General features: G+C 40.0%; 3 protein-coding genes across 6 annotated transcripts; 1 reads left to right on the plus strand and 2 right to left on the minus strand.

Annotated features, from left to right (window-relative positions):
• Positions 1 to 82: 82 nt before the first annotated feature.
• On the minus strand, positions 83 to 3,103 carry LOC113691338 (uncharacterized). Of its 4 annotated transcripts, none has more exons than XM_072051966.1 (13): positions 2,718 to 3,103; positions 2,509 to 2,623; positions 2,350 to 2,423; positions 2,194 to 2,240; positions 1,949 to 2,102; positions 1,794 to 1,838; positions 1,522 to 1,723; positions 1,381 to 1,442; positions 1,199 to 1,299; positions 734 to 788; positions 580 to 627; positions 291 to 459; positions 83 to 158 (listed from the first exon to the last, which is right to left on the minus strand). In XM_072051966.1, the coding sequence occupies exons 1-13, from the start codon at positions 2,908 to 2,910 to the stop codon at positions 149 to 151; spliced, it is 1,275 nt and encodes a 424-aa protein (XP_071908067.1). In that variant the 5' UTR covers positions 2,911 to 3,103; the 3' UTR covers positions 83 to 148. The 4 variants fall into 4 exon arrangements, with proteins under 4 accessions (XP_071908067.1, XP_071908064.1, XP_071908065.1 ...); XM_072051963.1 differs by having other exon boundaries at positions 734 to 800; positions 1,794 to 1,841; XM_072051964.1 differs by having other exon boundaries at positions 83 to 459; positions 734 to 800.
• Positions 3,104 to 7,253: 4,150 nt separating this feature from the next.
• On the plus strand, positions 7,254 to 8,383 carry LOC113692288 (thaumatin-like protein). The gene is made up of 2 exons (XM_027210681.2): positions 7,254 to 7,440; positions 7,547 to 8,383. The coding sequence occupies exons 1-2, from the start codon at positions 7,377 to 7,379 to the stop codon at positions 8,218 to 8,220; spliced, it is 738 nt and encodes a 245-aa protein (XP_027066482.1). The 5' UTR covers positions 7,254 to 7,376; the 3' UTR covers positions 8,221 to 8,383.
• Positions 8,384 to 11,850: 3,467 nt separating this feature from the next.
• Positions 11,851 to 14,440, minus strand: LOC113694224 (uncharacterized). Its single transcript, XM_072051970.1, has 6 exons — positions 14,099 to 14,440; positions 13,816 to 13,958; positions 13,619 to 13,669; positions 12,903 to 13,124; positions 12,685 to 12,787; positions 11,851 to 12,597 (listed from the first exon to the last, which is right to left on the minus strand). Exons 1-6 carry the CDS (start codon positions 14,182 to 14,184, stop codon positions 12,027 to 12,029), a joined length of 1,176 nt encoding a protein of 391 aa, XP_071908071.1. The 5' UTR covers positions 14,185 to 14,440; the 3' UTR covers positions 11,851 to 12,026.
• Positions 14,441 to 14,971: the final 531 nt, after the last annotated feature.

Here is a 14,971-nt window from a genome sequence, read left to right on the forward strand (position 1 = left end):
GAGTTGGAGTAGAACATGAAGCAATTTTCATCGGACGGCGGACGCACTCAGTACATCCAACATGCCGAAAAACGCACTGATATACTTAGCAATGGAATTTAAAGATCTTAACAGCATCTGTGAAAGCTTGTACAATATTATTCAGTCACTACAGACCTCTGCAAAAACATGTGGATAAGTTAGTTACATAAGGTGCGCAAATTAGAAATTGTTACACCCTTAGCGTTGTCACTACAAATTTCAAATTTCTGACAGCAAAATCAGCTATCTCTTGGGAAAATTATACAGACCTGCATATTCTAGCATCTATAACAGGTACTTTGGTAGAATTCTCAGATATGTCTAGCACCTCAGCTAGTGAAAGCCTGCGATTTTTCCATACAGCTTCTGCCCAGCGCCTCATTTTTTCGCCTTCTGCTTTTCTGTTCTGTTGAACACACAGTATTTCTGCATAGCCACCTAAACAACCAATACAAAAATATAATGCTCCAAGATAGACCCCGAAAAAAAAAAAAAAAATACTGGCCGTTTAGAAATCTATCCCAGTCGCAACTCGCAAGTTCGAACTTTAAATCGTACCTCTGGCAAGGGCAACCATTTCCCTTCTATATACTTTTCCTTCAGCGCCTATGGGACACCAAAAAGCATAAAAAGGCATAGGCAATCAATCAAATGCTAGCCAATCTTCACAAAGGGAAGTTTAAAAACAAAATGGGCAAATTGATCTGCATACCATCACTGTCCAATGGTGGAGCTCTAAGCAGTTCTATTGCCTTTCTATAAAGTCCCTGCAGGATGAACTAGAGAAGCTATTGAGAGAACTAATGGCGTGAATAAACTAATCAACTGCAATAGTATCAGTATCCATCAACATCACAGAAGCATGTCCATGCATAATAAGATCTGAAAAGTAAAAAGTCCACTGCCAGTAACCCACTACAGCAAAAATATTGATTTTGTCTTCAGTAAAATATCACAGCAACCAATATGAAAGTAATTGAGTATTCATTTTGAAGTCAACTTGCTCCACGCAGTCACTTTATTGAGTTCTTATAAATGAATGCGTTGAAACATGTAGTATATTAGTTGCCGGAAAACATTACATACTATATTCAAAGAGGATTAACAGCAATAAGGAGGAGAGGAGACAATTAACTTGGGAAAGTTGCAAATGTCATCCTGAACAGCAATTTCTTACCTCTTGAATTAGAAGAGAACTTGAGCCTTCTGTTGTTGCTTTCAAGCGATACATGAGAGCTATGCAGGTTAAAATAACACCAACTTTGGGATGATTGGACCCTAGACCAATTAAGCATAAACATTATGTAGCATCAAATCTCGACTGTAATTCCATGTTAAATGAAATGAAAGTAAAATTACCAAAATGTTGTTCTGCTTTCTTCAGTGCTGCAGTAAGAATCTCCTCAGCATCACCAAAATTTCTAAAAAAACAACTCAAGAATCAATGCCTTGAAGGACACCGTCAGATGAATATTAACGGGCAATAAAAAATGTGCTTACCCTAAATGAGCCTCAAGCTGCCCTAATGCACATGTAGCTGCTAAGTAAACCTCATCCTTTGACATGTTACATGCCCCAATATTATGCAGGTCGTTAAAATCTCTCTCCGACAACTGCTGAATCACTTTCTGGTATAATTCCTTTGCAATAGGAAGTTTCCGCATGCCATGAAGATATTCACCATAAGACAGAGCAACATTGCCTATATAACACCAGATCAATAAAATATAGTGCAAGAGACTACCACGGTGTCTAGGAAGGCAAAACCTTACCAGTGCAAGCTTCAGTATCCTGAGCTACTAGAAGATCATCCTGAGCTGCTAGAAAAGAATGTCTCCGCCGCATTTAGTAACTTAATATAGAGACCTAAGCTGATCAAGAGTGCCACAGAAGAAGATAATTGATTAAACAAACTATATACGCAGACCTGTTTGAAGATTACCCCGGACCAGCTCCAGAAGTCCTTTTAACGCCTTTGCACGGGCTTCCAGAACATCAAAGCCACTCCCACCACCAATGTCTAATTTGATAGCGTCCATGAGGTTATACCATATATTTGTGAGCACAGATGAAGCATCATCCTGTACAAGGAGAATCCTGCACGTAAATATCCTAAAATGAACTTAAACTTGAGATGACATAGCAATTGCAAATTGTCCTCTGGGGCCTTGCCTCATCCAATTCGAGATGGATTCCTACTAGAGCTTCTGTAGCAGCAACTGCAGCAAAACACCAAAGGTAAAGCGCATTGAAACACCCAATCCACAATCAAAATTAAAGGAGCAACCAATATGGTCTAAGTAACTACACCCGAGACATGTTAACCACCTCTAATAGCAATAGAAGACGAGCTCAAATCTTGGATGCTCTGCAGTTTCTCAAAGGCTTCAGCAAAGTTTCCCCTGATATACATGAACAGAAACCTATGAATTTCAAGGTCATTCGAAATAGCAATGGGCGTAAAAGAAGAAAACAAAAAATTAAGACCTTTCATATAATAGGGTAGACATGGCTAAAAGAACCATCCCTTTTGAATCGTCATCTGCAGCTTGAGTGGAGTGGCACTGCTCCAATACCAACAGACCCTGCGAAATTGATTCATCTACACATACCCCATATGTTTTTAGCATAACACTCAAATCTTATTGAAGATGGAAAAATAAAAAGATAAAATCTTATTGAAGATGGAAAAATACCTGATTTTTGGGAACGGCCAACAGAAAGTGCGTAGTCTATCATTTGCTGGACAACTGGGTTCTTGTTTGCGTTGTTGCTCTCCGACAAAAATCTCAGAGGCTGTCCCGGAGTTAGTGCCGATGGTGGTCGGAGCAGAGAGAAAGACCGGCAGATTCTCGCCGCTCCGCGAACCTTTGCTTCAATGCCCATCATTTTTAGCCAAATGATTCTTTGACTGTGATTCAGCTGTTTTTTTTCTTTTTTGGGACTTTGATATTCTTCCTAAAGAGCACACGGTTGAGTCTGCGGAGACTCAGGTGGAAGGGAGCCCGAAGAATCGAGATTTTGGCGGTGGGCTTGGCAGAGATTTACAGGTGAATGTATAGTCGATCACTGCTAATTACAGGCTTGGCTGAGATTTGTTTGGATTGCGAAAAATTACGTCATTTTCGTGATCACATTTCTCTATCACATTTTTCACTCACATACATTAAATTATTACAATAATTTTTTCATAAAAAATCATGAAAAATGCAATCCAAACAGTTTTTTCTGTAAAATTAGTCTATAAATTTGTTTAGCGAAACAAGGAGAATTAATTGGATAAATAATTAAATGGTTTGCATAAAGGATGTCTTTTTTTTTTTCCCAAAAACGATAGAAGATATTTTATAAATTCTCAAACTATAGAATATTTGAGCAACGGCTCAATCAACTTTACAAAGTGTACCGTGACACTTAAGGAGAGCCAAAAAATCTCTCATCATCCATAAGTATGTTTAGAGCATAATGGCTAATTTGATTACTTAAAGACATATTAATAATATTCCTAACTTCAAAAGAGCACATTTGAAACAGATTAACTAACACATTTATGTCTTCGACCAGTGTAGCAGTATTCGGATTATCACCTTTTCCAGCTTTTAGCCAGGCAATGAGTTGCTTGTTAGCACTAATGACTTTGATTCTTTGCCATCCTTGTTGTCTTGCTTTCATTAGTGCCAATCTTACTGCTACAGCTTCATCTTGAATATCCCTGTGCGCGCTCCTCTCCACTAAAGTCCACTCAGCTTTGATCCTCCATCCAGACTGCTTAGCAACGATGCCAATTCCCAATTTATGTCCCATTGTTGCTTTCTTAGTAGCAATCTGAAGTTCCATCAGCTCTCCCTCCTCCCATCCTCCTTCCCTTGCTCTTCCAATTGTTTCATCTGTTTTTTATGTACTTTTCTTATCATTTCCTTTTCAAGTTTCCTCATATTCCATCCATTCTGAACTGACTTTTTATACAATTTTCAGACCATCTCTTTCTTTCCCTTCAAATTTCATCTCATTTCTATCTTTCCACAGCTGCCAAAGTATGTTAGCAGTCAAGGCAATATGCTATCTTCCTTCAGTCCTACTTGTGGCTTGACTTAATGCTGCCCACCACTTCTTAGAGCCATCCTGTTTGGTTTTGGATTCCATCCCACTGGACTGGTGCTATCTTCCATACCCTCTGAGCCTGCTGGCAATGGAATAGAATGTGTTCAACCGTTTCCATACTATCTCCACACCTTGAACAGATAGGCGATCCTTGTTTTGTCCTCCTGAAGATTGCTTCCCTGGCTGTTAATGTGTTAGTAATGCACCTCCATATGAATAGCTTGATCTACATACAGGATGTCATAATATATTTAAATGTTATATTTTGAAAATATAAAATTAATAAAAAAAAGGTAGATAAATATACAATAAATAAGTAAAATTAAATGAAAATAGTATATAAATATAAAAAATATATTAATTATCAATATGTTTATAAGAGAATACTATGTGCATTAACAAGTGCCATCTTTACGTGCACAACGAAAACAGATTATAGAGGTGGGCGGGACTGCGGTGGCCGAAACCGTACGAAGGGAAGGATCCAGAAGCTTTTGAAAGAAAAACGCCAAAAAATATGATTATAGAGGTGTAACCGTGTAAAAAAGAAAAAACAAAGGATCCAGGATTTTTTTTTCTTTAACAAAAGTTGCGTTGGTAAATACAAGTCCAGTCCAGTAATCCTATAATTTGCAGGAAGTCTTTTCTGATGTTTTCTGATGCAGGAAATCTTTTCCATAAAATTCTACATGAATTTTGCAGTGTATGAAAATGAAACCAATGAAATAAAATGGGCTACTTTAACATGAGGCCCATTTTATGTGGACCGCCTTCTGCAGCATCCATATTTACGAGTAACAAAATGGCGTTCGGTTTCAGAAATCCCAGCATTGATAGAATGGGCTGGATTTTCAGTTAATGATTTATAGCTTAAATACTAACAGAGCCCGAGCAACAATAGCATGGGTCAAGGTTTGTGACATTACAAATGGCCGTTCAGGCCTCCTCTGACCCAAAAACACCAAAAAAAACAAAAAAAAGGAATTCCTTTTTAATATATTTTTCCCTTTTTTGGCACACTCCTTTCGAGTTTTTGGCTAAAATAATCTACTTTTCAAAAAATAATCCCAAAGTAACGCTCTTTCAATTTTTATTCTCTTATTAATCTAGTTATTGCCATGTAGACTCCATATCAAAGGAAAAAAATAACATATAAATCTTTTGTTTATATATTACACAGTTTTTCTTTATTTAGTGCCTTAACGGCATTCTGTAAACAAATTAAAAAAGGAAAGTGGATCCATAATTAGTGTTTTAAAATTGTTGATCACCCTCCAAATTGCAATGATTTTGTCGAAGAACTTTTTTTTTTCTGCCATTATTCCTCCCTAGCTTTGTTCTTGATTATTATATCACAAGTTCCTTTCTTTTTTTTCTTGTTACTTGCAATTATATATATGTTAGTCCCTAACTTTGTAAATTTTAAGAAGTTTGCAAAAACTCAAATTGTTTGAAGTACGAGTAAATATTTCAAGATACATAATAATCATAGTTTACGTGAACTATAAAAATTTCATTATAAGGGGAAAGAAAATTTGAAAAAATTCTCTTGCATTTTTTGACTTATCAAAAGAGAATACATTCCAAAAAAATAGGAGAGAGAAAATATAACTAGATCAGTGTTAGTATCAAAATTAACACGCTATATGAGCCAATCTAATTTGAGAAATACTAATTAACTCAATAATAGATAGAGAAGTATTTTTATTTATCTTTAAGATTATACATAAGTAGCAAAATTTGAACTATTGAAATGTTATTAAAAATCTATTGACGTGGATTGTATCTCTTAATATAAGATAGAAATGTGAATACTTTCCATACTCAAAATTCACGTGGCAACAAATAGGTTAACAAAGGAATATATTTTGAAAGTGCATTAGTTTGGGAATAGTTTTAAAGAATGAGATTATTGTGGAAATAAACTCGGCCTTTGTTATCGCCTGATCTCATTGATCTGAACTTCGATGCCAAACTAGTAGTTCCAAGCACACGTCTGACCCCAGTTTGGTCTTTATTTATTGGGTTTGACCATATTACCTCCCCTGAGGTTTGACCATATTACCAATTTGAACCATACTGCAGTAATTAAAATAATTTCTTTTTTTTTTATTTTTCTTTCAATTTATCTAATTTTTAATATTCATTTTTAAGATTTAAAATAATTATTGATTCAAAACTATTTATGGAAGTAAAGATATGGTTTTTATAAAATAATAAGCAAAAAAATTTTTCTATTTTTTTGGATTGTTTCAGGGTTAATAAAATAAAAATATGTTCTTTTTTTAATGCAACATGGCCTCAATAAGGGCATTTTCGGCATTAAGGGGGTTTTTGTTAAATGTTTGATCATTCAAAGGGTGAGACTGTTATTTGGACAAATTACAGGGATTGATTGGTAATATGGTCAAACCTCAGGGGAGGTAAATGTAATTAACCCATATTTATTTGATGATAAACTAGCAGAGTATTATTACTTTGAAATAGTAACAAATTAACAGTAGGACATGCAGAGTCAGCAGTGCACTTTATACACTCCATATTACTTGAGGGCATGCATTTACTCCGGAGCCTAGACCCTGGAAAAGGGCCAAGTTTCTTCCAATTTCTGCCACTCAGGAGCAGAAAAGTGAAGAGACATCGATCGTCAAGTACAAGGTTTCTAAAAGTTGGCGACAAAATTATGGCATTTCAGTCCAAGCAGTATCCCCTTTGTCCTTGCTTTGCATGACAATCAAGATCAGACACAAATTCAAATGCCGGACTGATCCACGAATTCAAACTTGGTATCTGCCGTATAGTCCAGCAGCCAGGACACTTACCTAAAACAGCGGTCCCAGACTCCTGGCGGAGCCATGTGAATCTGATGTGTAGATATCCCAGCAAAGTAAGGAAAGGCAGATGCTTATATAACACAAGATTCATTCCAGTTTCTGTTAAGAGGATGAACAAATGACATAATCATTAAAAAAATCAACAACAACATGAATGCCATTATGCAAATCCCACCCCCGAAGCAATGCATATATACTGCTCTTTTTCGCTATAAAAACTGTAAATTAAAAACTTAATAAAGAAAAGATAAAGTATCCCAAACCAAGTCCTCGGCCATCAAGGAGGATGTTGTGTTCAATCAGAATTTGCGCCTTTAAAACCAGAGCGTTCGTCCAGCTCCAAGAGTCCGGCACCACATCTCAGCAGTCAGCACTCCTCCCCCATGTGCCTCTAGAGAGCAACTCCATCGCAATTGAAATATGCTAATTTCTTCATATCTCCTACTCACCCTACTCTGCGTTTATGCCTTTCTCACGAGATCAAGTATACTATAATTTCTTCCCAAACTTGTCGTTTCTTTAAATGCGTGATAATCTGATGACTCACCCGCTTTTTTTTTTTTTTTTTTTTTTATGTGCCGTTATTGCAGATGGGATACAGCTAATATTGGTAAACAATTGTCCAGAACATATATGGCCAGGGATACTTGGCGGCGCTGGCCATGTCACCCCAAAAGCAGGTGGTTTCCATCTGAGCAGCGGCGAGGAAGTTGTCGTTGGCGTGCCTGAGATGTGGTCAGGTAGAATATGGGGCAGGCAGGATTGCCATTTTGATGACAAAGGAAAAGGGTCGTGCGGCACCGGAGACTGTTCAGGTCAACTACACTGTGAGGGAATGGGTGGCGTACCACCAGCAACTGTGGTGGAAATGACACTGGGGTCACCCACCTCCCCCTTACATTTTTATGACGTGAGTTTAGTTGATGGATTCAACTTGCCTGTCTCCATGAAGCCAGTCGGAGGTGGAATTGGCTGTGGCATAGCAGAATGTGAAGTTGATCTCAACATATGTTGTCCATCAGCATTGGAAGTTAGGGTAGGCGAGAAGGTGATAGGGTGCAAGAGTGCTTGCTTAGCTATGCAGTCGGCCAAGTATTGTTGCACAGGGGAATATGGAAACCCCAAAACCTGCAAACCAACACTCTTTGCCAATCTCTTTAAGGCCATTTGCCCGAAAGCCTATAGCTATGCTTTTGATGACTCTTCCAGCCTCAACAAATGCAGGGCCTCCCGTTATGTCATCACTTTCTGCCCTCCCAAGTGACAACTGTGCCAAGAAGTTCAGGCTGCACTCTTGATTAGAATAGGAGAGCTTCCTAAGTTAGTGATTTCTGTTTACAGAGTACTTGGTAGCTTATTGGAGGAGTTTAAATGTATTCTCAGTTACTGATCTTATATTATGGAGTCAGTTCCTAAACTTAAAACTAGTCCAGGCAATGCACCTTTGTTTGAAGAATCAGTTCCCCGAAAATGTTGTTCTAATGCGCCTGAACTTTTTAACTGCAGTCTTTACCAACACTAACCAATGTTCAATTTTCAACAACACAAAATCTTCCCCCTGCCAAGCTTTCTGGGCCTTTCTTTCATCATGTTGAATTGCAGTAACCGAGATCCATTTGTCTGCAAGTGAACCAGAAAAGTCCATTGAAAAAAAAAAAGAACAAAGAAAAATCAAAGGGGGTGGGGGCTTAGAAATCCCCTCCTGCTTTAAGTAGTAACTAAACCAAAAGATGAGAAATGAAAATAGTGAATTAACTGTGTCAGGAACCACGTTCTGTCATCTTTGCCATAAGATTCAACGTTCATTAAACATTAGCTCCTGGCAGTAAGTTCAGCGACACAGACTTCAAACAACACTAGGACGTTGATTTTCTTAATCCTTCTTTATCTGGCAAACAAGTACAAGTAAGCCTGGATTCTTTAAAACTCATTTAGAGCATGTCCAAAAGTTAAATATCAAATTTGAAAGTGACCTATCCACAAAACTTGGGTGAGAACTCCAGTTTTTTTTATAGAGCATCTTTCTAGGTAAAAAAATCAAGATTCCTGCAGGAAAAAATGCATTCGCTGAGCGCAGCTATAAAAAGCTTCCAAACGCTAACAGCATGTTGCGAATCATTAATTGGCCTCCACCAGAAACCCCTGGGAAGTCCACTCCAGATATGAAGAAGAAGTCGCGCTTTCAATTCTTGATCGAGGAGGGAGCACCAATCACGAATTTCGGGATGCCATTGTTCCTATTACAGATATAAAACCATCCCTTGTCCGTCTCATGCGCCTTGAGAGTGTAGCATCGGCGGAAGAGATCCACAGAAGGAGTCACCTCCTGATGTCGACACAACATCTCGAAGCCTACAAGGATGCGGATGGCGTTCAGAGTGAGCTGAGTAATCCTCACGCGGAAGTGACGAAGTACGTCTCTTAAGAACCTTGACGTCGGCATCCTCAGCCCGGCCTCCAACTGTTGGACGTAGATGGCCACCATGCCCATGGGGGGCTTCTCGGCTGAGTCATCAGGCCCGGACGGTCTAATCGCATAATGCGGCCGAAAAGGGTACTTACTTAACACCTTTTCGACCCTGTCTCGTCCTATTCGATTTCTGAACTTCGGCATCTTGCCGAAGTCGATGTTGGCTGCATCCATTGGAACTACTGGCTCTTCCACGCCCTCGTCGCGTGGTAACTCAACGCCGAGCTCCTCGTTATAGACCACCTCGGAGCCACCCTCGCTCATCTCGGATGACTCCAACTCCGAGCCCGTCTCGTCGGCTCTCACCTCGGTTGATCCTTCCTCAGAACTCGGCGTCGACCCCTCAGAGCTGGACGTCGTCACTTCTTCAGGATCCGGCCTCACCTCGGTCTGGTAGCTCGGTGTCACGGTTTCTTTATGGGTCTTAGCTATTTTGGCCATGTGTGTAAGACGAGATGGAAAGAAAAATACTTACTGTTGACTATGGTATCGAACGAAGAGGATGACCTCGGCTGATAGAACTGACCTCGGCTACGCTCGCGAACTTTACAAGTCTCGGATGAAAGTGAAAGGTGTGAGAAATGCGGTGAGGGAGACCCCCCCCATTTATAGGGGTTCTTGGGAACCCGAAGAGGGGCAAGAATACGGAAAGGCGGCAACGTTCGAATTCAAGATACAGTGTACCTACCTTTCTGTCTCTCTTTCTCTCTCTCTTCATTAATGCCCCGTCCTTTCAGCTGACACTCTCTGCACGAAACGTCCCACTACTTCACGACGCGACGGTTACCAGTGACCACGTCCTATCAGCTGACCTGCCCACGTGTCACGTCCCCGCATCTTACGGAGCAGTTTCGGGACCCCGACTGATTCACGACTTCGGCCTAGAAAAGCCTCGGTACCTCCCCGGCCCGGAGCTCCCGGGGCTTGGGGGGTTTATTGAGGATGCTCACCTCGGCCACCCCGCATGTCCGAGGTGAACCCACCTCATCCCTCATCGGAGCCCATCCGTGTTTTGGGCATAACCCCTGAGCTCGGCGGACCCCTAGTCTACCGTATAGGTGACCTCGGCACCTCCACCTCGGCTGCACGCTGATGATGTCAACCCACCTGACACCACCCAGAACCAGTGTGCTTTATCTGAAAAGCGCACTGGACGCACTTAATAGCCACTAAGCAAGATCCTCCGTCACCCTGCCCAGGCGGCTACAGTGTCAGAGTCAAGCATCCTGACAAGGAACAGAGCCGTAATGCCAGGTCGTGGGTCCCGCCAGCATGAGTCCTCCGTCCTCTCCTATACTCCCGCTCTATAAATACCACCCCTCACGCATACCTCCCAAGTAAGCATACTGTTCACTGACTCATACTCTTATTATTCTCGTTCTCATACTAACTTGATCGTCGGAGTGATTCCAGGGGAGAAGCCCCGCCTTCCACTTCGACCGTGCAACCTCACTTCATTCCATCCGAGGTGAGATAATCAAGTTCACTTCACCACATTAACAAGAGAACTGATTTCGGTTGGACTGATTACTCGCCAAAAATCACCTCTTCATTTGTCATCCGGCAGCAGCTAGGAAGTCGAGAAAGTATGATTTGATTAAGTGCATCCCCTTCGACTTGATGGGCTAGTTTTCGAGGTATTTTACAGAGTTCATCGTTTTCGTACGTCTGTCTCCCCCAAATTACTTCAGGGATATTCGAGGATTGACGTGAAAATTGTTGTCAACATAGGCATAAGGAGACCTCTCATGCTATAACTGCCAAAAGCATCGACATTTTCACATGGAATAGCGTGGCAATTTTTAAAACAATGCAACTCTCTCCGTTAATGTTATGCCAAACACCATTCACATGCCATCCCCAATACTTATCTTGCAGATTTTCCCTAATGGTTAAAACCAACTATTCGCTCATCTTTAGCATAAAAACTAATAAATGGTGCTCTTGAATCCACAAAAACCCTCGTATTAAGAATGTAAATGAAAAACCAGAGGTACAAATTGGTGAGTAAACAAACATGTTTTTGATACAAACTGCAAAGCCCTAAGCTTTGCCCAGATGCTAATGTTCAAGCAATCGAGAGACAGAACTAAATGGAATGGAGTGAAAAATCTTATCTTGATGATGTAAACACCTATAACATGATGGAAGAATGAATACAAGCAATCTTAAGAGTTCAAAAATCCAAAGCGCTCTCATTATTATTATTTTTTTTTAAAAAAAAAAGGAACCACTAATCGGTGTATAGGGAACAAAGGCGCTGCAGAAATTTTATGTTTCCAAATATCAAAAGCTAAAAACCCCTTAAAATGAAAAATTCCAGCGCGCATAAGCTCACCATGAAACAGACTTCTCAGGCGGTGTTTTGAATGAATATGATTTGGGCGAGTACCATAGGCTTCAAGCAGAAGCAGAAACGATGAGTGAGGTCAATGACCAGCGAAACTAAGCACCCCAGACAATTTGGGGAAATACATAAATACAACTCATCAGCCAGCTCACAAATGGCTAAAAGCAAAACATATCACTTGTTACACAGATGTGGAGAAATAGAAAAGCTATCTTCATAAAAGTCATTCGGCAATTCTAGACTATATTCTCTATGTTGGAGGGTTCCTCTCATCTCCACCGTCTGTATTTGAGTTATTATGACGACTAGCACTACCAGCAGGTGGACCTAGTAATAATGGAGCATCTTTCTTCTCGCTGTTGGCTTGCACATCGGCATTTCGGTTAGCAGCCCAAGCTCTGAGAGGTGGTTCAAAATGCTTGCTAGCAACGTCAGGTGGAGGTGCATCCTCCCCCGGCAGAACAAGAAGTCCTTTCTCTTGGAGAGCAGAGGCTTCATTGTAAGAGGCATTCCACAGGGAGTCCACAAGCTGCCTTTCCTCTCTAGCAGCTCCAAGGTCCTCAGCTGACATCAGGCTGATCCCTTCAATTCGTTGCTCAAGAAGTTCCTTAAGTTTCCTGTCCTCCTCGCTTGAGCAACTGCCACCCTGCTCTCTCCTGTCTCTAGCAAGCTCAAGAAGACCCCTGAGTGCTCCCTCTCTCACTTCTCCATCTTCACTGGAAGCAAGATGCATCAGAATACGTGGGAACCCAAGTTCAGTCACAATATTGCAGTCTGAACGATTTTCATGCAATAAGTAGTGGATCAAGTTAAGAGCCTTCCTGCAAGATCAAATAAATTTTAGAAATCGGTGATAAATGAGAGAAATGAAATGGTTTCACTGAAGCAACATATATTTAAAAAAGCACCTTTGAAATCTCACGCTCTCAAAACTTAAAGCATCCCTTAGGGCAGAATAACCATTTGCAAGACGAAATGCTGCAATACCAGGCTTATTGTGCCTGATTAAAGCTGAAAGATGTAGAAAGAGTCAAAACAATTAAAATACCAACAAATCCCGTCCAAGCAAGGGATCAAACTTCAACAGACAAGTGAAAGGCCCCTCCTAAAACTACAGGGAACTCACATGAGATTGCACCGAGTGCTTTAGTGCGCACAGTAACATCAGGATCCGAAGTGAAATTATGGAGGAGTGGTTCCAGACCATTAGCTTCCATCACAAGTTGTTGACTCCTGGGATTGTTCTGAACAATTGTGCTCACAACTTCTGCAGCTTTGGCTCTAATATTAGCATGGGAATTCCTCAGATACTTAAGAAGAGGATTCAAACCCCCAATAGAATGGAGATCTGCACATGCAAAGGGACAAATAAACGCAATTCAGGATACATAACTCAGTGAAATTACTGGCAAATTGTGACATTACTGGCAAACAGCAGTGAAACTACCATAATTCGGTTGTAAAGAAAGAAAAATAATAAATGTTACTTAGGACGGAAGCATAAGCACGGAATTTCAGCAAGCTACCAGCATAAAGCAGCTTTTCATAATCACAAACATGTTTCGATTAGATCCACATTTCATACATATAGTCCCTTTTCAACATCCATCTCTAGGTTGCATACGAGTCTTTCACATAATATTTGCACCAATACTGTCAGCTAAACGTCAGGTGCTAAAGAAACTATCAGGTAAAAGAGATACAGAAAAATGGCTCTCAACTTAAAATTAAGTTTGCGAAATGCACATCAACATGTTCTTTTTCTTCTTCTCAAGTTTACCGTGAATATTAACAGGCCAGAACGGAAAATAGAAAGTATTTATAAATGCTAAGAAGGCTCACCGTTGGCCATGTCAATAGACTCGACATGCTCTTGTAACTCGTCCAACATATCTGTAACAAAGCAAACACAATAAGTTCGGCTCCTTCAATCGTTCTTGGAATCAAATTTGATACTAAAATAACGCAAAAGGGAAAAGGGAAAGAGAAGGCGGGCAGGGGACGGGGTCCAGAAGAAGTGAATGATAGTGATACGATACCCTCAAGATCTTGAGGAGTGAACCCTTGAGATTCAAGCACTTGGTCCGGAGTTTGCATAACCAGAGTTATCGCCTTCATTCTTCTGATGACGTCAACCGTCTGCGATTGCATAGCCTCCATAAACCATCTCCGATCCTCCTCGCTACACAGTGGAGACTCCCAATTAGTTTACTCTCCTCCAAAGAAAATTTAGAAAAGTTCTTCCGATTAAAAAGAAAAAAAAAGGGAAAACAAGAAACAAAACAGGAGGGGGAGGGTGGTTGGGAAGTTTAAAAGGGGTACCTCAAATTACGGGGGGGACGAGTACCATCTGCGTGAGAGAGACTCCATTTCAGCAAACCTTCCCAATTCGGTCCTTCTTTCGCCATTTTTACTTTAGCTTAAAAACTTGTACTGAATCCACCAAAATACCAGCTGCGATAGTATAATATGTATAAACCCTAGCAACGTTCTTTGCACTCGCAGAAAATTTCAGTTAGTTATAGGAGAAAGAGGTAAAGGAGATGAGGGAAACTGAATAGAGAGATATATTAATCTACGATGTCAGAGAGGGGGGAGGATGACGCAGAGAGCTATGCAATGCTTGGAGCTTTCAGGAATGGACTCGCACAATCCAGACGACCCCCGAAGCACCGCCCACGCCCAGCTGTTCTAGTAAAAACGACCATAATTCTCCCACTGGGCTTTCTGAGCAAAGCTTTACATAACTGTGGGCCGGCCCACCTTGTTTTTATATATGACCTTTGATGTTTGAGTTGGTTTTTGATAGGGTTGCAAACGAATCAGGCCCTTCCGAGCAGCTTGATTCGAATTCAAAATATTAAATTTGTTAGTTCGCGAGTTCGAATATTAAGTTTTTTAAATTTTAAATATATATATTTTTTATTATTTTTTTATTTTAAGTATATATATTTTTTATTTTTTATTTTAATAGTAAAATTATATATATATCTTTAATATTTTATTATTTAATAAGAAAAAAATATTATTTTATTTATTTTTTTATTTTTTTCAAGCTTGAGCTTTTTTTTGTCGGCTCGTTGAGTTCGAATTCGAATTCGAATTCAATAAAATTAAGTCAAGATTCGACTTAATTAGACTAAAACTTGACTCGACTAGACTCATCTCATTTGAAATTCTAGTTTTTTACGAAGA

Source organism: Coffea arabica, chromosome 6c, assembly GCF_036785885.1.
Source record: "Coffea arabica cultivar ET-39 chromosome 6c, Coffea Arabica ET-39 HiFi, whole genome shotgun sequence".
NCBI lineage: Eukaryota > Viridiplantae > Streptophyta > Magnoliopsida > Gentianales > Rubiaceae > Coffea > Coffea arabica.

Coding starts and splice junctions, on each gene's coding strand:
- LOC113691338 (XM_072051963.1), bottom strand. CDS start 2,910: ATGATGGGCATTGAAGCAAAGGTTCGCGGAGCGGCGAGAATCTGCCGG. Junction 1,300..1,380: donor GAAAGCAGAACAACATTTTG/GTAATTTTACTT, acceptor TAATTGGTCTAG/GGTCCAATCATCCCAAAGTT. Junction 801..1,198: donor GTTCTCTTCTAATTCAAGAG/GTAAGAAATTGC, acceptor TAGCTTCTCTAG/TTCATCCTGCAGGGACTTTA.
- LOC113692288 (XM_027210681.2), top strand. CDS start 7,377: ATGCTAATTTCTTCATATCTCCTACTCACCCTACTCTGCGTTTATGCC. Junction 7,441..7,546: donor TGCCTTTCTCACGAGATCAA/GTATACTATAAT, acceptor CCGTTATTGCAG/ATGGGATACAGCTAATATTG.
- LOC113694224 (XM_072051970.1), bottom strand. CDS start 14,184: ATGGCGAAAGAAGGACCGAATTGGGAAGGTTTGCTGAAATGGAGTCTC. Junction 13,670..13,815: donor CACTCCTCAAGATCTTGAGG/GTATCGTATCAC, acceptor GCTTTGTTACAG/ATATGTTGGACGAGTTACAA. Junction 13,125..13,618: donor GTCTATTGACATGGCCAACG/GTGAGCCTTCTT, acceptor TTGCATGTGCAG/ATCTCCATTCTATTGGGGGT.